The 21,818-nt window shown below is 38.9% G+C and overlaps 1 protein-coding gene across 1 annotated transcript in view; it reads right to left on the bottom strand.

Annotated features, from left to right (window-relative positions):
* si:dkey-183c6.8 (protein O-GlcNAcase) overlaps positions 1 to 21,538 on the bottom strand; it is a 34,290-nt gene extending 12,752 nt beyond the window's left edge. Inside the window, exons 1-11 of the mRNA XM_055228883.1 lie at positions 21,339 to 21,538; positions 14,552 to 14,603; positions 11,748 to 11,845; positions 11,229 to 11,359; positions 9,665 to 9,836; positions 8,851 to 8,949; positions 5,238 to 5,507; positions 3,614 to 3,731; positions 1,503 to 1,829; positions 913 to 1,093; positions 345 to 403 (exon numbers count right to left, since the gene is read on the bottom strand). Of these exons, the coding sequence (XP_055084858.1) occupies positions 345 to 403; positions 913 to 1,093; positions 1,503 to 1,829; positions 3,614 to 3,731; positions 5,238 to 5,507; positions 8,851 to 8,949; positions 9,665 to 9,836; positions 11,229 to 11,359; positions 11,748 to 11,845; positions 14,552 to 14,603; positions 21,339 to 21,378 (1,547 nt within the window). The 5' untranslated portion in view covers positions 21,379 to 21,538. The remainder of the gene's footprint in view (positions 1 to 344; positions 404 to 912; positions 1,094 to 1,502; positions 1,830 to 3,613; positions 3,732 to 5,237; positions 5,508 to 8,850; positions 8,950 to 9,664; positions 9,837 to 11,228; positions 11,360 to 11,747; positions 11,846 to 14,551; positions 14,604 to 21,338) is intronic.
* Between the last annotated feature and the right edge of the window lie 280 nt (positions 21,539 to 21,818).

The raw sequence follows: 21,818 nt of genomic DNA, 5'->3' as shown, positions 1-21,818 counted from the left end.
TATTTGTGCAGAAAAAAGTATCTGTATAAAGACATATTACACCTTAAATAAAAAAAATAAATAAATAAATCTTCCACTAACTCACTCTTTCATTAACTTCTCCTTTCTTCTGTTGTTGCATATAAATCATTATAATTAAAAATAAAACAATTAGTTGACTAGAAATTTTGGTGTACTAAGACATCATCAAGCACCTTTAATGGCTCAAATATCATAATATAGAAAATAACAATAAGTTTCCCACTAATACAGATAAAAAAGTACCCACAATAAAAAGAGACCCCTTCTATGATGAATTAAACAATTCATATAGTTATTATTGTGAAGCGCCTATCCATCGGTACAGTTGCTCCAGCTTAACCTCCTCCATCATGTCAGTCTCTTCCTCCACCTGACCCTGCACCTACACAAGTTACATAGTGCATCTTTAAGCCCCTTCAACTCTTCCTCCATTTGTCCCTCTATTTGTCTTTGTATTAGCCCCTTCATCACTCCTTCCCTTACTCCTATCATCCCTCTCTCCATCTGTCTCGTCTCATCACCAACCGAAGCAACAGAGCGGTGCGAGAGTGAGGCTTAGGAGAGGCTTTCTTGTTGTGTTTCTAGAGCTGTCAGGGATGCTTTGGTCCTGAAAGTCGCAACTCCCCTCAAATGGCCCTGACACAAGATATGATGATTCTACCTGTTGAGCTGCACTGAGAATTTAGTTTGAGCTTTCTATTATTATTGTATTTTACTTCTCAATGTGCTTAAATTCACCCTTAAATATAGAGTGATTTTGATTTTAATCTCTCCATCTCCTTTATCAGTCCCTTCATCAGTCCCTCCATCAATCTTTCTATCTATCTATCTTGTATAATTTTTTTAGTCAATCAGCAGTCAATACATTTCAGATATGTGTGACAGACTGACCTTCTGGGGGGAGGTCTTCTTGCCGTTGGCGCTGACAGTGTGGCAGTTGGATTTGAGCCAGGTCAGGTCTTGCAGGAGCTTCTGGGCAGCAGGGCCGTGCTCATGGGGAAGGTAGTGCAGACCCACCAACAAGCGCACCTGGAACTCTGTCAGACAACCTTTGCCCCCAGAGGAAGCCCGCCTGTGGGTAGAAGGGGGTGATCAGCAATTGTACTCAAATTTAAAAAGTGCTGTACCCAATTTTTTCATTAAATTAAAATACACCTAAACTCCACCTTCAATCACATTTCAAAAAGAGCTGCTAATCTGGGCTATATGTAGTTGACTTTGTTGGCTGGGTCCTTTGAAGGATGCAGCTGTTGAACTGGGTCATGGCTTATGTGAGAGTGTAGAGACCCAAATGCCAAGTTAAGTATTCTGGCATTTCATACACAGCATTTTTTCTGGAAACTATGTGTGAATGTGGCTAAACATAGGTAGATTTGCAGCTTTTTTATCATGTACATTATCATTGTCATTTATCATTGTACATTATTTATGTACAATTACCAGTTATAAATGTAAATTAAATATTAGTCATTCCTTCCCACCTTTGGCTATGGGCTTTTGGTCCTCCTCCAGCTTCAGACCTGCTCCCTGGACTGCTCTGTCTACCTCTCCTCTTCTGATTCGCGTCTGGGGCCTCCCTGCAGGCCTCCCTGCTGACCTCCCTGCTGACCTCCCTGCTGACCTCCCTGCTGACCTCCCTGCGGGCCTGTGTAGGGGAGCTAGGGGGAGAACTGGAGTCCAGGGGGAACACGGGTAGGGGTATGGTCCCTCTGAGGCCAGAGCACTGGTTTCTGTCGGGGCCGTGGTGGCGGTATGCTGTGGATCCAGAGGAGGAGCGCGACTCTGGGTGCCTGCCCTGACGACCTGCCCTCCACACACACATGCACGCATACGCACACACGCAGAGGAGTAAATTATGTGAATGGATCATTTGGAAAGATAATAACTGATAATTACACTGCAAAAAATAAAATCCATCAAAATTAGAATGACTAGAATTAAGAAAAAAAAATTATTTAATTTGAGTAAATTTCACATAAGTAAATTATGTACCAATGGAACAAGGCTGTTTGTACTAAAATTATTCTGCAACTGATGTCATCAACATTCCCTGAGGGTGTTTTACTAACTAAAGGCACCGTTCTGTCTGAAGCTCTGTTACTCAAGTTAGACTTTAATCTGAGCTTTGTTTTAACACAATCTGAAAACATAGAACTGACTAGCTGAAACTGCAACAGATGAGCTGATGTTGTATTGTTTAATAAGTCCATCTTAAATCTTCTACCATTAACCAATAGCTTTTAATCACTCTCACCTTTTGTTGAAAATCAAATGCCTAAACAGGACGATGAACACTCTTTTTTTTATTTTTTTATTATTGCAAATGTGTGCATTGTGTTACCGTGGTAACTACTGATCGTTCCGCCACAGACATATATGTTGAACGCCCCAGTGTCACTGCAAAGTATCAATAATGTTAGACAAAGATAAGAATAAAAACTCCTTCCACTTAAAATAAGAGGTGGAATCCTTTGTTGCTTGAATCAAGAAGAAAATATATTCCATTGGTATGTCATTTTACTTGTTAAAGCAAATTTATATTCAAATTTGAATTTACTTAGATTTATGTTTTCACTAACTTGCTAAATGAAACCTATGCTGGAACATGATCTTGATGGTGAATAGCCATGGTGTCTGTCCCTATAGTTTAAAATTGAGCTGGAGGACAGGTCAGAATTCTATGGTGGAATTTGCGGTTTAACTGTCAGATTGCAGATGTGTTGACCTGATTTATATCTTGGATTTATCCATGTTAAACAAAAACTGGCACAGTGTTCAATGTCTTCTCTGTCAAAAAATTTCCCTTCCTTAAAAACATATGTGGAGTTGTATTTTGTTTAATTCATGTTTGATTAGTTACTTCATTAATCCAAATTCGTCTTCTCTGAGCACTCAAAAATGCTTTGTTTGCATTTTGATAATTTAGTTGCGGACTCCTACACAGTTTTTAAGCCTATAAACCTTCAGCAGACCCAATCTCTCGATTCCAGTATTGGTATTAGCTGACATCGATGCTGAGGTGCTTATATCGGTAAGGGCTCAATGCCAATATTTTTTGTGCTGCCCCATTCTCTGTGTAGCCTTTTTGACCAGATTAACAAGTCAGAATGGAAATAGAAGAGTGTTATATGGATGTATGTTTACAAAATATGTAACAAATTATTTTATATTCCAGATAAACACATTTTGTTATTGTCATTTTTGTTTTTACAAAAGTGAAAAGTTAATATGCAATTGTTGCTTTAACTTAAGATACATTTGTGGACCTTGCTATAGAGTTTAAATGCAATATATTGGTATTGGCAAATATCGGATACAGCAGCGGGGCAAAAATATGGGATAGCTACATCAGCTAAAAAACCCATATCAGCTGATCCCTATCTATTAGCATAGCATTCCCAGTGGATAATTTGTTTATTTTTTCATTCATTAATTCTGTTGCTAACAGCAGAGGGAGATCCAGCACCTAAATGCCTCACTGGAAACAGATAAAATCACCGATGCAACTCATAGATCTAAATCTAACATTTTGACATCATATTTTACAACATCACAAACGCAACCAACTGTAGAAGATAGACAAAGGTTATACTTAAGGGTGGTGAGAGAAGCCATGTGGGTCTGACCTGCGTGGAGGGGGCGGTTTAACTCCTCCATCCAGCCCTGTAGAGCCAAGCTCAGGGCACGCTCCGGGCAGTACTCCCACTCCTCTGTACCACACAATTATTAGAGTGAGATTCTTATTTACATGTGTATGTATGATGAAGAGAGATGTAACATAAGAAACATCTACGAACATTACCGGTATGTATGTGTGTGTGTGTGTGTGTGTGTGTGTGTGTATATATATATATATATATATATATATATATATATATATATATATATATATATATATATATATATATATATATATATATATATATATATATATATATATATATATTAGAGATACAGTTAGCATTTTAATTACCAAAACATTGGACATGATGACCAAGTTCTTCATATTTAGGTGTCTCCTCTATATGCAGGTTAAAGCACTGGCAGTCCAGGTTCAGTTGTACCTTTTTTTTTTTTTTTTTTAAACTAACAGTGCAGACTATATACTGTACTTTTAATTAAAATGATCCAGTTGAAATATGTATGAAAGCATGTAACTGTATGTACAGTGTGTTTTAGGATATGACTGTAATTGTTAGAGATGGAAAGATACAGTTTTGTCACGATTCAATATGTATGCTGATACATGGGTCACAATATCAATTCAATTTCAAAACATTTTGGGCCTTAGAAAAACAAAAACAAAATTATTATGGGTTTTTTGTGCAAAATATAAACATCTAATTTCAATAAAGTGCAGTACAACTGCTGTAAAGTATTCTATATGTGAAGTGTTTTGCCTCATTTAGTTCAATTTTTTTTTTTTCTTTTTCTCCAGGTTCTGACTCTCCTCTCACTACGTTTACATGCCTGTATCCACACTGCTCTGCTTGGTCTCCAGCAGCAACAATGAGAGACAGTAGCTCCTTCCCACAGTCCCCTGCCTTTAGAGACACAGCGGTGGTCTCTTGGTCTGTAGCCGGTCCTGATCCTGGGTCTATGAGAGTAAAATAAAAAGTGCCTCTGGGGAACATGGCAAGTTTAACTCAATTCAATTCATTTTATTTTTGTAACGCCCAAAATCACAACAACAGTTGTCTCGAAGGGCGTTCATGTTTTTTTTGATGGGGGAAACCGGAGTACCCAGAGGAAACCCATCAAGACACGGGGAGAAACATGCAAAACTCCACACAGAAAGGCCTGGGCGACCCGGGGATCGAACCAAACCTTCTTGCTGTGAGGCATGAGTGTTGCCACTCAGCCACTGTGCTGCCTACGCACAAAAACAAACAGGAAAATCAAACAACAGGAAAAATCAGACAAAACAAGAAAAATCGGCCAGGTGAGGAGGAGGAAGACCAGGCAAGGAGAAGGAGAGCCGGGCGAGGAGGATGAGAGCCAGGCGAGGAGGAGAGGGAGGCGGGTGTAGGAGGGCCAGGCGGGGAGGAGGAGAGGGTCCAGAACTGTTTTGCTTCTGGGCCAAAATAACACTATTGAATTGTGACACCCATATTGAACGATTAAATATTATATTAAATATCCGTGCATCCCTAGTGATTGTTATCACTAGCTGTGTGTTAGGTCCACTATAGTTTGACATATGTAACAGAACTGACCTTTGGCATCATAACAGCCGGCTCTGTACCAGCTGCCCAGTGTGTGCAGAGGGATGTAATTGGCTTCAAACTCGCAGTTGGGATTAAGGAGCAGGCCCCTCAGGTGACTGCGTAGCTCGGGTTCACGGCCTTTAAAGGGTCCCAGGAACAGTCTCCTAGAGTCATAGTCGTTGGCATGGAGGTTGTCCCAGACCAAAGGTTGGCGCTGTAGGACTGCCTGTACCTCAGACAGGCAGTCAACCGTCAGCTTCCTGGAGATGACTTTACTGCCTGCAGCAAACCAAAGATTTATTTATGTTATATTACAATATAGTTTTGCTGTTATGGTGTTATGGTGCAAAATGCTTTCAGTGCTGTATAATAAACAAAATATGAATAAAACACTGCAAACAATAATAAACTCTTGTAATCAAATGGTATTGAAAACAAACTCACAAACACAAATGTATACTAGCAATTTGTTTAGAATCTTTTATCCAGACTAAAAATTATGTTTAGATTTGTACTCATATAAAGCTGCATAACACAACTGAATCTCTTATGTAATAACTGTGTTTTAAGGAAAAATTTGCCATTTTCCGTCCCTACATTGGTATGGGTGAATATTGGGTATCGGCACATATGATCGATATTGGTATCTGAACTGAAAAACCTGGATCAGTGCATCCCTAGTAAAGAGTAGTGTTGGGAATAACGGAGTTAAACTATAACGGCATTACTAACTGCATTATTTTTTCACTAACGGAGGAATCTAATTACTTTTCCCAGCGTTCCAACGCAGTTACTGTTACTGACAATAAAATGTGGCGTGTTACTATTAATTCAGTTCACTCTGCTCTTCATCAGAGCAGTCTCTCAGCCAAGGGAGCTGCAAAGCTGTTGTGTTTCTTTGGTGAAAGGGGTGAGATAAAAGGCTTGTTTGAGATGAGCAAGGCAGGCGCAGATACGATCACCGTTGATCGGTGCACGGTGCATGCCGGTTAGTTTTGTGTCCAAGATGCCATCGACTTGCTCTGACGTAACCTGTGCGCCGGTAACGGGAAGTTTTTGAGCAAGGCAAGCGCAGCAACTCTCCACTGACTGCGGCCGCCTGCGTGGACTACAAACGCTTAATGCATGATGAGAAATGATGTCCTGTCCACACGTGCATTGACAGCTGATTGGGTTTGAGTTGTGTTTTGATCAGAAATGTGACTGTGTTCTCTCCAAAGAGGAACAGGCTCTCAGATCAGAGGTTTGAAAGACTTCTGCTTCTAAGCTGCAACAGCTCCACTGGCTCCCCATCACGCACCGTATACACTACAAAATCATACTCCTCACATACAAAGCCCTCCACAACCTGGCCCCTCCATACCTGTCTGACCTCATTCACATCTCCACAGCTGCCCGCTCCCTCCGCTCCTCCTCTTCCCTGCACCTCACTGTCCCTCCTGCCCGTCTCGCCACTATGGGGAGCCTTCAGCTGTTCTGCTCCCCAGCTCTGGAACTCCCTCCCCCGTGACCTCCACAACACACACTCACTCTCACACTTCAAATCTAAACTCAAAACGCATCTGTTTAGAAAGGCCTTCTCGCCCTGACCTCTCTGACCATAACTGCACTGTCTTATAATCTATATTTGCTTTAATCTATATTTGTTTTTAAATATTTTTAATCATTTTACACTGTTTCATTTTGTGTTGTACTATTTTGGTGTCTTGATGTACGGCGACCTTGAGAGCCTTGAAAGGCACCTAACAAATAAAATGTATTATTATTATTATTATTATTATTATTATTAAGATACAACCACTGGTTCAATCGTTAGGATGGATAGATAGATAAATAAAGGAATAGATAAGTGTTAGTAGGGATTATGTGAATCTTTTAATGAATGTTCAAAAGTTGGATAAAGTTCAGTTTATGTTGAAATAAGAGTGATTAATATTTGAATACTGGACAGAGAATTGCAGTATGTGGCCAGAGAAGGCTTAAAGGTTTTGTATTATTTTATTACAGGTTTACATTTGAATGCCTTAGTTTTGCAATACATGGCAATGAATTTTTTCAGTATTATACTGAAAGCACTTTATTGTTATTGTTTATTTTAATGAAGAAAATACTTGAAGTACAGTTGTCTGAAATTGTGTGGCATGTTAATTTATTTGCACTACAAATGTAATTTTTTATATATTTTTATTTTTATTTTTGATACATTCTATAATTTACTTGTAAACAAATGCAATATAATTGCAATCTGTTAAAGTGAAATAAATGTTAAAGGATCACATCTGTTGTGTTTTTATTGTTTTAACATAACGGCATAGTTACTTTGCCTAGTAACTAGTTACTTCTCCCAAAAAGTAACTGAGAAGTAACTTGTAACTATAACTAATTACATTTTTGAAGTAAGATGCCCAACACTGGTAAAGAGTACTGTTACTTCAAAATAATATTACCACAAAGTGGCCCAGAAAAAAAAAAATTGTACTACTTTAAGTATTACTGAAGTAATAGTGAGAAGAGTAATTGTAAATGAATGTCATTGGAAGGACAAAACGCACAAATCTTAAATTTACAAAAGGTAAACTACAAAAGTGAGAAAAAACAAAATCATTGGTACAAGAAACACAAATGTTAAAAAGAACTAATATTGTCATAAAGCTTTTGTCACTTGTAGACTTACAGTGGGAAGAGTAACCACGACAATATATTACTTAAGTAAGAGTACGGTTACACTGTACAATGTGTTACTCAAAAAAAGAGCACTGTTACACTGTACAATGTGTTACTCAAGTGAGAGTACTGTTACACTGTATAATATATTACTCAAATAGAACTGAAAGTACAGGGTCTGAAAGATACCCTAAGAAGTATTATTTTATCTAAAGGTTACTCCAGTAAATGAGTACTACCACCTCTGCACATTTACATACAGAGCTGTATGAAAACCAAGTGTGGCCTCTTGTGCTTATTTTCTGATCTGTGTTATGTTATTTTCTCATCATCAACATGCTTGGAGTTGTGTTTTGTTCTATTCATGTTTAACCCACACACCCTGCAACCCTATTTAGGTTCAGTTCTTCTCTCAAACTAAAAACTCAGTTCCACCTTGTGATGTCATGTGGTAATACACAAAGTGCTTTACTGTGCTTTCATACTCCATAGACCTTCACTAGAATCATTTCAGTTTCAATTTCAGCCCTGAAATGGCCAATCTCTAGTCAACAATAGGTAAAAGGTACTTGAAAACTGTCACTGCATGACATCACAAAGTGGAAGAGAGCATTTTGTGCTTTGGTGATGTAGACAGATTATTAATAAATGGTTACTCAAACATCCATCCATCCATCCATCCATTTTCTTCCACTTATCCGGGGCCGGGTCGCGGGGGCAGCAGTCTGAGCAGGGACTCCCAGACTTCCCTCACCCCAGACATGTCCTCCAGCTCCTCCGGTGGGACCCCAAGGCATTCCCAGGCCAGCCGAGAGACATAGTCCCTCAAATATGTGTGAATGAAATAAAACACAACTCCAGGTATGTTTTTCAGGAGGTAACAACATTGTAACATGACCTTTTTCATAATATAAGACCTTTTAATGAATACATAGTTATGTCTGAGTATGCAAATCACCTGTCCATATGACAGAGATGTTGGGCAGCAGCTCCTCTCCCACAGTCTGGAGGTATGGAGACTTGGACACACTGGGAGAGCACAGGGATCCACAGTATTCTACATGGGAGAGTACACATGACACATCAGCATCATCACTACAGTTTTGAATAATGCTTTTGTATATTTATGGAGAAGTGCTGTGTGGGAGCATTGATGAGGCAGGCTTGTGGGCTGAACCTTGTTAAGAATCTTAAAGCTAACCATAAGAAGAGTTCAAATAGGGCTCGGGAGAGATCGCTGAAATACTCAAACCTGCAAGGATGACATCTAAAAAAACATGTCATGTCATGTTTTTGATGAGGAAATTATGTTATAACATGTTAGAAAGCTCCAAAAAAGTGGATTTTTCATAATACTCTCTGTTAATAAAGTATGAACAAAATTTTAATTCATAATGAAGAGTTTATTAAGAATGAGTTTGGTCCATTGATTACTTCATTATTACCACCCGAACTCCTAATGTGGCTACTAAGCCTGATTTATTCTTAAATAATAAACAATTAGCTTTTTATGAATAAGCAATTTGTTCATGTTTTATTAAAGCTAATTAAGGTGTAGTTATTATCAAGAGGTACCGGATTGTCTCCATGAAGACATGTAGATGGTGACCGCTGTGTAACAGAAAAGTTACATAATGCACATTCATGTAATTCAATGTCTTATTTTTACTTTAAGTCTACTTTAAGAAAAAAAAAAAAAATTAGTTTTGTATTCCCACTTCTAAAACCTGTAATAATGAACAACTGAACAACTTTAATTTGGGCTGTGGTACCTGTGGGACAGAAGAGGAAGACTGGAGGCTCCCCCAGGGCTTGGTACATCTGGTTGGTAACAGAGACCTGAGCGTGGGCGAAGGAGGAGAAGACCTGGCTGTCGGCCTGGCACATAGAGTGGTCGATGTCATCAAAGAGGAGGGCAAAGGCTCGGCAGCCCAGCTCTGACACCTACATAGAGAGAAAAAGAGCTACAGAAAACCAAACAAGGCAGAAACACTACTGTAACTCCTGCACAGAGAGGTAGAACTACAGCAAGTCAAATAGGTCAAAAACACTTCTGTAACCCCTACAGATAGTCAGATCTACGGCAACCCAAATGCGTCAAAAATTATATTGTAGTTGGCTAATACATTTTTCATGCACTTTATTCTACTACAAGCAGTATAAACCCCTCCACTCCAGTCCACTTCACAGGGCTGCGGAGCCTCGAGGAGCTCGAGAAAAGCATGCTCAGAGACCACGAGTTTATGAAATAAAAGTCATCATCATGGGCACAGATCCAATGAATTTCCCCCATCTCATTTTGATTCTACTTTTGCGAGTTCCGCTTACAGTATAACGTAGTGTCTCTCGCTCCTCTCTCCCTCCCTCTGTGTTGTCAGTCATTTCAATCACTGCAGGTCTGCACTGTTTTGCCTTGTGTGATAATGGTTAGATCCTCAACTCTGAGCAAACAAAGGGTCAGAAATAAAGCTTAACTTACCCACTTAAAAAAAAAAAAAACCATAAATCAGCGCCTATGGTCATCATTTAAAACCAGAATCACTGTTTATTCTAAACCAGGAGTGCTTTTTGTACATTCGTCACCATGAGAGTAATTAAGAATTAAACTGTTAGGCGGAGCTGCGCGTGGTGAAAACTGCCTGTAAAGCTGCAACAATTTAGGAAATGTGCAACGGCTTCACAATCCTGTCTGTAATGGGGTCAAATTTCATGTTTTTCTCCGTGTAATCCCACACATTCAGGAGGGTCCATAATTCCATTATTGTTTTATACATTTAGGGCCTATTATTCTTTGTACCCCATAGCCATGTAAGTTCCTATATTACAACTTAGAATAGAGAGAATGCTTTCCAACTTTAGTCAATCATGACCATTTCAGCATACTAATGATCAGCCTGGACTATAATAAAAGAAAACATATGAACATGTGACGTAAAGAGAAGCTGGAAAAAGAAATATGCAGGATCACTCACTCAAATTAAAGAGCCTGCATCCCATGTTTACCCATGTATTTGAGCAGAATGTTTTTGCCCCAGTACAGACCACTGTGTTTTGTAAAAGCAAAATAAGTCCGCTGTATACTGTCTGCATCTGATAAAGTGTTTTATTGTCTGATAGTCAAGAAGTGCATATTAGTTGTTATTAGCTTTACCGTGATGGCAAAACTCCACTTCATCTCTGAAAGTTGTGAAAAGTGCTCATAAACTCACTGCAGTGACTAATTAGGGTGCTCAGAATGCCTATGGTAAGTGAGGAATAACTGAAAACTGTTCAGGTACAGTGTCTTTCAGCCAAGTACAATAAAGAACACTCAGCAGGTAGGACACAGGGGTGCACCTGTCGCAGTTTCCTTTGGAGCAGGGACAGGTCACAGGCCGATGAGAAGACAATGTCCTGTCCCGGAGACAGGGCGTACACAAACGTAAGGCCTCTGCGCTCCGCCTCCACAATCAATGTCCTCAACTGGGCTGAGGATAGAGGGACAAAGGAACAGGTCAGAGAGGGGCAGAAGGACAGAGAGACAGGTCATAGATGGACAGGTCAGAGAGGGTCAGAGGGGATAGAGACAAGAGGGAGAGGTCAAAAAGACTCATGTCAGAGATGGAATGGTTTGATAGGAAGACAGAGGGATATGTCAGGGAGGGACATGTCAGTGAAGGACAGAGGGACAGGACAGAGAAGGACAGAGGGACAGGTCAGAGAGGGACAAGGGGACAGGGGGACATGTCAAAGAGGGACAGGGGGACTGGAGAGAAAGATTAGAGAGAAACAGGGAGACAGGTCAGAAAGGGACATGTCAGAGGGGGACATATAGGGACAGAGACACAGATGGACCACAGAGGACAGGACGTGTACCTTCTTCGTCTGAGGAGTAGACTTCTCTCCAGAGCAGTCTGTGTTTGAGGTCGTCTTTAGGACCGTAGAGATATGTATTTAACCCCCACTGTTGCATCCTGACAGGTGACACACAAAAGGAATATTACTGGCTTTGTAGATCCTCTGCATCCATTTTATTTACATAAATTGGAGCAGCATTGCCCCAGTTAAGATATATTGTATTAGCAGCTCCTGAAGTCAAAATAGGTGTGATATTGTCTGAGAATCTGGAAATACACTGTTGGCATACTAGTTATTGTTAGCTTTATAGTGACAGAAAAACTCCCCTCTGGAGTTGTGAAAGTTTTTTATAAATATGCTAGGAATGCAAAAGGGTAGTGAGGAAAAGCTTTGGATCACTGGATGTAAATGTCATCAAAACAAAGTGTCATCCACTGTCAGCCACTTCTATGGATAGCTACACAAAGCAAAGTTGTTGTTGTTTGTTTTTTTCATTTGAATCAAAATGATTATACAATGCTGCCGAATTCTATGTGTATCACCGATTATGAAAATAAAACTGAAGAACAAAGTAACTACAGAGAAATGGGTATGTACCAGTGGCAGTTAAAACAGAAGTAGAACAAAGGAATGACGTCTTGAATACAGGAGTATAAAAATCACTCAAATATGCCATACAGATACATGTAGAACACACTTTGCTTTGTGGCTGATATCATCAACATTCCTAATGGGTGTGAAGTTAACTAGACACTGCTTTGATGTTCTGTTACTCAAGTTAGACTTTAACCTGAGCTTTGTTAATCTGATTATAAAGAGCTGATGGGTGAGCTGATTTGTGCAAGTCTCTAACACATAACATTACAGTCACAAGGTAGCTAGCATTAGCCAATTTTTAAGTTAGTCACTCTCACCTTTTGTTGAAAATCAGTCCTAAACAGGACATCATTTCATCATTTGACAGTATTTGCTAATGTGTGCCTTGTTCCACCATAGAGATACACATGTGGACAAAATTGTTGGTAGCCTTTGGTTAATGAAAGAATAACTCCCAATGGTCACAGAAATAACTTGAATCTGACAAAAGTAATAATAAATAAAAATTTATTTATTTATTTTTAAATAATTCTCTTGAAGCATGGTTGAAAAGCAATGTCTGACTTTTATTGGTTACATTTCATAGAATTTTTATTTATTATTACTTTTGTCAGATTCAAGTTATTTCTGTGACCATTGGGAGTTATTCTTTCATTAACCGATGGGTACGAACAGTTTTGTCCACGTGTGTACATGTAGGTGGTGTAGGAGTGTGTGAGGACCAGGACATAGGCCCTGGCTCCGGCTCTCTGCATGTGGGTGGCTGGAGGACTCTCTCTCCTCTCTTCTCTTTCTGGACAGATGGTGTGTAAGCCCCTCCCACAGACACACACACCTCCACCAAACTTACACAACCACATGTGCCCATGTACAATCAGCAGGTTACGCAGTTTCACACAGGGAACAAAGACAGTACAGTAATATTAAAGAATCTGTGCACACCTTTTTACCATCAAAATGTGAAAAACAGAACTAGTTAATTTTAAACAATTTGCAGTGGTCCAAAGTTATTTCTCACTTTCCTAAATTCTAGCATTCTAATTATTCACCGATGGTGTAAGCACTTTTGACAAATTTCAGAGGCCAGAGTGAAGTTTTGCCTTCACAGTAATGCTAAGCATGCTAATAGCTGCTAGTCGTTGGACAAAATTATTTGTTATAAGTTATATTATGATATATACACAATTTTGGCCATTATTCGCTTTTAAACATGCCTTTGGTTACCTTGGTAAAAAAATAAAATAAAATAAAAAAAGCAATGTTCTTCAATTCATTATGATTTGCATTTGATCATATGTCTCTATGGTGGAATCTTCAGCAGTTACTCAAGAAAAAATAGATTTAAACACCACATTTTCAGGAGTCTGATCAGCATGAGTGTACATGCTCCTGTGTAGATGAGAGTGACTCACTGAAAAGCTGTTGGCTAATGGTATCTAGCTTGTGACTGTAATGTAACTAATCAGATTGTTTTAAAATAAAGCTTAAATTAAAGTCTAACAAACCTCAGATGCTTACTGCTAGGATCACACCCCAAGGGAATGTTGATAGCATCAACTACAAGGTATCAGGATTCTGTTCAGAGTACACATTGTAAACAACTCAAGACGCATTCACATTTGAGAGAAGACTGAAATGATAAACTGACTGATAAACTAAGAATTCCGTGCCTTTCAACATTTTTGTAGACGTCTACACTACAGGTACAGCACATTTTTCCTGTAGGGTGTCCAGATGTCCCTATTTAACCAGGACAGTCCCAATTTTGAGCTCTACAGCCCATGTTCCAGTAGGTTTATCCAAAATCATTGAACCAGTTTCATATAAGACATGTCTCAGGTGTCCCTATTTTTGACCAATTTGATAACAAACAGCAAAGGGGATATATTGTCTCTTGTTTTAGATAAAATAAAATAAAAATTGACCATAAGGTGAAAAAAATGGTAATTTGTACCGATGGGAGTCCCTCAGATTTTATACTGACCAACAAGTTAGTCAAAAATGGACAATGTTACATACTCTTTTCACTATTTTATCTATACCAACCATCTCAACCTGGATATGTCCCAGTTTAGAATTTTGAAAATCTGGTCACCCTTTTTTTCTGTAAAAACCTAAAATATTTAGTTCTTTGCAGTTGACATTCTATTATCTAAATAATTACTGCCTTTGATAATTGATGCCACCTGCGCCCGGGTCCATTCTTACTGTGGAGGTTAACTTACCACTGGAAGAGCACTCTCCGTTGATCCATGGACCAGGGACGACCGTAGAAACCTGCAGAGATACTAAAAATGTCAAATCTGATTTTGATACTAAGGAATAGATCCAATACTCAATACTGATTCCAATACCATGATAATAATTTAAAAAAACACTATTTCTTTAGATAATAGAATGTGATTTTCAACATTCAATCATAGTACTCTTTTATATAATCATGTGACCTTATATCTGTGTAATCCCTCAGTCGACCAGACAGGTTCTATAGTGGTCCGTGTTAAGTCAAGTCAAAGTAAAATTTATTTATAAAGCACATTTAAAAGCAACCACTGCTGCCCAATGTGCTATACAAAGACTATATAAAGTAATATAAAACAAAACATGCAAAAACACAATAAAACAAGTTAGTACAAACAATACAAATAGTTCTGATACTAGATTTAGTATCAATCAGATTTTTGATACTTTTGATAATGCTATTATTTATTTATATTTTTATCCTTTATAGCCAAGATTCTATACACATTTTTGAGATTTTACTCCACAGACAAGTACTTATAGCACTTCTCATCACATTTTTTTGCAGTCAAACTAATGTATTTTTGTTTTATCAACTGAACAGCCAGTCTATGCCTACATTTCCATCCAAGACCTACAAAATGCTGATGCAGCTTTTGTTTTTTCTATATTTACATATGCAGTGTCTGATTGGCTTTGGAAGTGACGGGGCTGCAGACAGTCTAGGTTGTAAACATGGTGCGGCTGCACTCTTACAGACAGAAGGATGAAGGAGGAGCACCCGGTATCTGTGCACTGTATAGTGGTTTCCAGACTCTGGCCAAATTTGTTGGCCCTCAGGTCTTGCCGAATTGGCTCAAATGCTCATTGGCAGTTTTTTTTTTACAAATTCAAGTATGACTATCACTGTAACCTCAATAATGTGTTAAAAGTCACAGTGTTGGGAAGAGCAAGGTATATAAAACAATACCTCAAACAATATGGGAATGTCTTCCTCCTCCACTTCATGTGACATGCTGGACCACATTGCACACTACACAAAATGTTCCAAACACAGTGGTCCAAGCTGTGGAATGTCAACAGGCATGTGTCTGCAACATCACTGCCCTGAAATTCGGCCCCAAATGCGCCACTTTTACTGAGACACTAGAGTACAAGTGTGCGATGTTTGAAAATCCTTCTTTGTCCACCTTCAAAGCAGAATGGGCCAATGTCATTGAAACATACAAGTCTAAAATAATTTATTTTAGTTTAGTTTCCAAGTAAATTTAAGTGTAGACACAGCATAGTTCTCAGTTATTCAAGCAGATTCAGTCATTAGTCATTTAAATGAGTGTCTCAGTGAACTGCAGCAAACGGGCACTATTGCAAAGGTGAGGGCCCTTGATCCATTATCATGGCCCAATACATTCAAAATGACACTACTGTAGAGGAATGACTCAGGCAATATGGAATCAATGAAATGAGACAGCTTCTAGAGTTCTTCAAAGAGCGCATTGAAAATGAAGGAATAGGAGTTGAGAATGTATTGTCAGACTACATCCAATGCAAGATGTTAGCAACAGGAGCAGCAGTACCAATGGGCGAGTGTTTGATGAGCTTTTGGTGTGTGAAATAAGCCCAGAAATCTTTTAAGAAACTCACTCTGACCAGACATGCTTTCTTTATTAGTCTAAAGCAATGACGCAAATCGTTCAAAAGCTTGGTCCCATTAATTGCTTTTCAACCCATATAAAACACGTATATTTCCAAAATTTGCATCGGAAAAGCACATAACAAATGCTACTTTATCCCAATTTCCATCAAAGCAAAACTTCATGTTTAAAAGCATCATTTTTACTTTACTCATACATCTTTTTAGTGACTGCAAGCATCTGTTAGTGACGTATTTTACCTATCTGTGAACTGCTAACTATACATCCCTTTGTGACCTTGTACGGACAATATGTAAAATGAGTTAAGTCCTTATAAGACCTGCCTTCTATAGATAGTACCTTTATGGGGCTTTAAGTACTGGAAAACTCCCCTGAAACACAACGCATGTGCCTGCTGTCTGTAACTTCATTCATCTGATCAGATAAACTTCTTTCAACTCTCTACCTGGTCTGCAATCTCTTCCTTCACAATTACAATGTTGGTTACCTGGTTACAGGAGCTGCAGTCTTCTGTGTCATAACACTGTTAATCCTACATAGGATGCACTTTCTCTTTATCTCATGTCCAAAAATTTGCATGTTCTTTAAACTGTAATAATGCAATAGATGTGTTTTGCCATAAAACTAAAGCCTGCTGCCTCAGCCTTTGACAAAGTACTCTAGAGGATTTTGGGCCAACACCAACATAATGGGATTATTTTGGCTTTGTTCATCACTTGTGTCCACTCTGGTCCAGAGCAATGTATGCAGTCTGACAGTCATGTTGTTATATTGCTATGCAAGTTTATGCAGCTACACATGGACAAAATTGTTGGTACCCGTCGGTTGATGAAAGAATAACTCACAATGGTCACAGAAATAATCTAACAAAAGTAATAATAAATCAAAATTCTATGAAATTTAACCAATGAAAGTCAGACATTGCTTTTCAACTGTGCTTCAAGAGAATTATTAAAAAAAAATAAACTCATGACACAGGCCTGGACAAAAATGATGGTACCCCTAGAAAACACTGAAAATAATGTGACCAAAGAGACATGTTAATCCAAGGTGTGTCCACTAATTAGCATCACAGGTGTCAACAAACTTGTAATCAGTCAGTGGGCCTATATATAGGGCTACAGGTAGTCACTGTGCTGTGGTCTCAGTCGCAGATCATGAGTCTTGCAACAGGACAATTACCCAAAACACACAGCTAAAATCTCCCAAGAATGGCCTCAAAAGGTTGTGCAACAAAATATTAAGTTAAGGGTACCATCATTTTTGTCCAGGCCTGTTTCATGAGTGTATTTTTTTTAAATAATTCTTTTGAAACATGGTTGAAAAGCAATGTCTGACTTTCATTGGTTAAATTTCATAAAATTTGTATTTATTATTACTTTTGTCAGATTCAAGTTATTTCTGTGACCATTGTGAGGTTTTCTTTCATTAACCGATGGGTACCAACAATTTTATCCACATGTGTAAATGTGTTTCCACCTTCCCAAATGCACTTTAACTGTTATGAGCTTAAATCAAAATTCATCTGAAGCAAGTGAATGCATTTTTATCCAAATTAAGGATCTAAATGCAATATTTGGCATTTCCACCTACCGTTACTTATGCAAATCTCCAACTATTGATGGAAGTGTACCTGATTTTTTTTCACATTTATTGAGTTAACCTAAGGAAAAAACTGTGTTTGTAGTGGACTCATTGCTATGAAAGTGGTTTGTTTCTTCACTTGTAAAAAGAGCATAGTTGGTCAAATTTACTGCCAAACATCTACTGGCAGCAGAGGGAATTACTATAGGGAAAACAATTAAAGGTAGGTAAAGAGGAACATGCCCAGACATGTTGATGTACACACACAGTAGTAAGTAGCTCAATTTGACGGCACAAATAAATGTGTCTGGCGATGATTTGTGTCCTTTAAAACTGTGCAAGGCTTATATCTCTGATGCAGCAATTCTGGGAAAATTCAAATCACATACTTTCTGTGATTCAGAGAACTATTGAAACCACTGTGAATTAAGTTACATAAAACTCCTGTTATGTTTTTGATGAGCAATAAAGGTTATAACATGTTTAAGACTTGAAAAAGTTAATTTTGCATAATATGTGTATAACTGAATGTCGTATTTGTTGTGCAGCCGTGATTGCAATGCTGGAGCGGCCACACCTCCTGGGCTCTGCAAACACAACTCATCTGCACCACTCTCCATCACAGCGCTATTTTTAGTCTGGACCATCTCAAGCTTCCCTCCACTGCTTTGTGTTTCCAGTACAAGTAGGTCAGAGTGTGAACTAGGGCTAAATGAACACTCGTCTTAATGCACTGCCAAATGCATATTGTGCACAGTGAATGACATTCTGTATGGAAGCTGGGGGCTATTGCAGAGAGTAGAGTATTATTTGTTATATCTGTGTGGGCAATATGTAGCTACTTGGGAGATATTGACAAAAATGGATAACTCAAGATTTCAGAAATTAGGGATGCTCGATTAGTTAGAAAACAAGTAATTTAAAGAAGACCTATTGTGCTGGTGTCTGCTATACAGTTGTAAAATATGCAACTATGTGCAACTGTCGGCACTTCTCATGGATAGCTGCACATTACTAAAGCAGCAGATTTGTTTTCATTTGTGCCAAAATAGTTATGCAACGCTGCCAAATCTTATGTGTATCACTGATTAAGAAAATAAAATTGGAGAACGAAGTAAGTACACAGCAGTGGGTGTGAGCAAAAACAGGAATTGATCAGAGCAATGATGTCTTGAATACAGAAGGGTAAATGAGAAAGGAAGCAACTATAACTCTAGAAAGTCAATTTGCAGTCAGAATTGAAATCTCAATTATTCAAACCATTCTCTGCTTAGAGAGAAGGTGGGACATATATTCTAAAATGAAAGGAATGGCTAAATGACATGACAGTAGGTGACATATCTCACACAAATACACTGTTTGACAGAAGACTAGAGTAGTACAAGTAGGAAGGTACAATTGCCAAGCAACGCTAATGCTCAAGAAAACACATGTGCGCATTGAGAGTACTTAAGAATTCATGTTAATAATCTCAATTACTTGTTGACATAATTTATGTGTAAGTAAATTAGCAATAATAAGTTAAATTGAAATTAATCTATGGCACAAGCCTAAAGTATCACACAAAAGTGAATCAACTATTAATGTCAACTTGTTTAGAAAACTGTTTTCTGTCCTTTTTATTTTCAATGTGCTCTTTTTGTAGCCAGAATCTTTTTTTTTACTACAAACAATATTTTTATTTGCCCTGCTGAGAGAAAATAAGTTCATTTTATTTTTGTAACCCCCAAATTCACAACAACAGTTGTCTCAAAGGGCGTTCATGTTTTGGTTGATGGGGGAGTACCCAGAGGAAACCCATCCAGACACGGGGAGAAACATGCAAAACTCCACACAGAAAGGCCTGGGCGACTCGGGGATCAAACCAAACCTTCTTGCTTTGAGCCATGAGTGTTGCCACTCAGCCACCGTGCTGCCTACACACAAAAACAAACAGGAAGTTTTTTCAAGCATGTCAGGAAATTAAATGTTGAAACGTATATGACATGTTGCTTATATTTGTTTGAGCTGAGATTATTGTGATGTTGAAATGACTGGACCAAGTTTCAATATTTCCCCCCAAATGATATTATATAAAATTTGTGTAAACTCAGCAGTGTACAGTGCTCTGCTCTGCATTAAGTCTCCACTGCATCCCTATTTTCCTACAAACAGGGCAGATTTGGCTACAATAGTTACCACCACAGAGTGTGGAGTGAATGTGAAGCGAATGCACAAAATGTTAAAATAACTTTGAGCTTCTGGAAAAGTACAAACACATAAATATGAATACGTTGTTATTATTAAACCACTGTAACATGGTTTTAAAAAAGACTGGGGTTAACCCAGAATTACTATCAATTACTCCCATGACTTCCGCAGGTCAAAACCATGTCTAAAGCATAAACTAACGGGACTAAACAAAAAACTGAAAGAAGGGAATTTAACCAGTAGTACGACGGAGTATAAGGGTCACTTAAATAAAAAAAAATATGAAGGCGCTACGAGAAAAAAAAGTCGTAATATTACGAGAAAAAAGTCGTAATATTACTAGAATAAAGTCGTACTTTTATGAGAGTATAGGCTGCTGTGCGTGAATGAGTGATCAATGCGTTATGCATTATGGAGAATTTGGAGCATTTTGTTCGGATAAACTTTCAATTGGGGTTTACGCACGATGAAATACTGTGTCTTTTAGCCCACCATCACCACACTATCATCAGTATAAGTACTGTGAATGGACACTGCAAGCATTTGAGTTTGTTTAGTCGGAGGAACCAGACAGATTTGGAAGAAATTGCTATATCTGAACAAAATGCTCCAAATTCTTCATAACGCACTGGTCATTCATTCACGCAAAGTTACGACTTTATTCTCGTAATATTACGATTTTTTTTCTCGTAATATTACGACTTTTTCTGGCTTCGACTTTATTCTCGTAAAATTACGACTTTAATGGCGAAATGCTACGACTTTATTCTCGTTGCGCCCGCATATTTTTATTTTTTTATTTTTTATTTAAGTGACTCTTATACTCCGTTGTACAGTAGTGTTAAATTATATATCAGAATTAATGCTGGCCTAAAGCAGGATTTAACAAGGACTAAACTAGGACTAAAGAGGACTTTACCAGGACTTAGGCAGCAGCAGTTCCGTAGCAGACATTATGGGCGCTGTTCTGATGCTCACTTCACGCATGACTGCTTCTCTACAGCATCCCATCATCCAGCAAGACTGGGCTGAACCCGGACTAAACCAGACCAGAACCAGGACTTAACCAGGCCAGAACCAGGACTAAACTAAGACTAAAATAAAAGTCTGAACCAGGAATAAGCAAAACCAGGTCTAAACCAGGAATACATCAGGCCAAAACTATGCCTAAACATAAATCACATCTCGACACTGCATAAAGGACTAAATCAGGTCTGCACAGGTACAAACCAAGACTAAACTAGAACCTTGCATTCCTCTCCATTCTTGTCAGACGCTGTTCTAATTACCCATTCCACCTCCGAGCCCCACGGTAAAAGCTCCGTGACCGGGCCGCTCTCACCTTCCACCACGCCGCACAGAAAGGCCGTCTCCCCGTCCATGCTGCGGCCGCTCCGGTGCCTCTCCCTTCGGGGGGAGAGATGGTGTGGTTGCTCCGTTATTCGTTGCGAAGGTCGTTCATGCTGTCGACGCTACTGAGCTCTGGCTCTAAACCGACTGTAGGCTACTCATCGCTCCGCTCCGCTCCTCCTCTCTCGCCCTGGATGTGCTCTCTCCGCGCCTCCTTTCTCCTTACGCACTCTCCCTTATTTCCCTCCCTAGGCTCCCTTCATACACTACACTCTTACTACGTAGGCCCCCTCCCTTCCCTTTCCTCCCTACCTCCGTACACTAGACTCCCTTCTTCGCTTTGCTCTCTCTCCATCCCTCCATACGCCCTCTCTCTCGGCTCCCTCCTTACACTATACTCTCTGCCTACGTAGGCCCCCTTCCTCCTCTCCCTACCTCTTTACAGTACACTCTTTCTGATACTCTGGTCCCC

The sequence above is a fragment of the Periophthalmus magnuspinnatus genome, chromosome 18, assembly GCF_009829125.3.
Source record: "Periophthalmus magnuspinnatus isolate fPerMag1 chromosome 18, fPerMag1.2.pri, whole genome shotgun sequence".
NCBI lineage: Eukaryota > Metazoa > Chordata > Actinopteri > Gobiiformes > Gobiidae > Periophthalmus > Periophthalmus magnuspinnatus.
The sequence above is the reverse complement of the archived record's forward strand: the minus strand, read 5'-3'. Positions and strand labels throughout refer to the sequence as shown.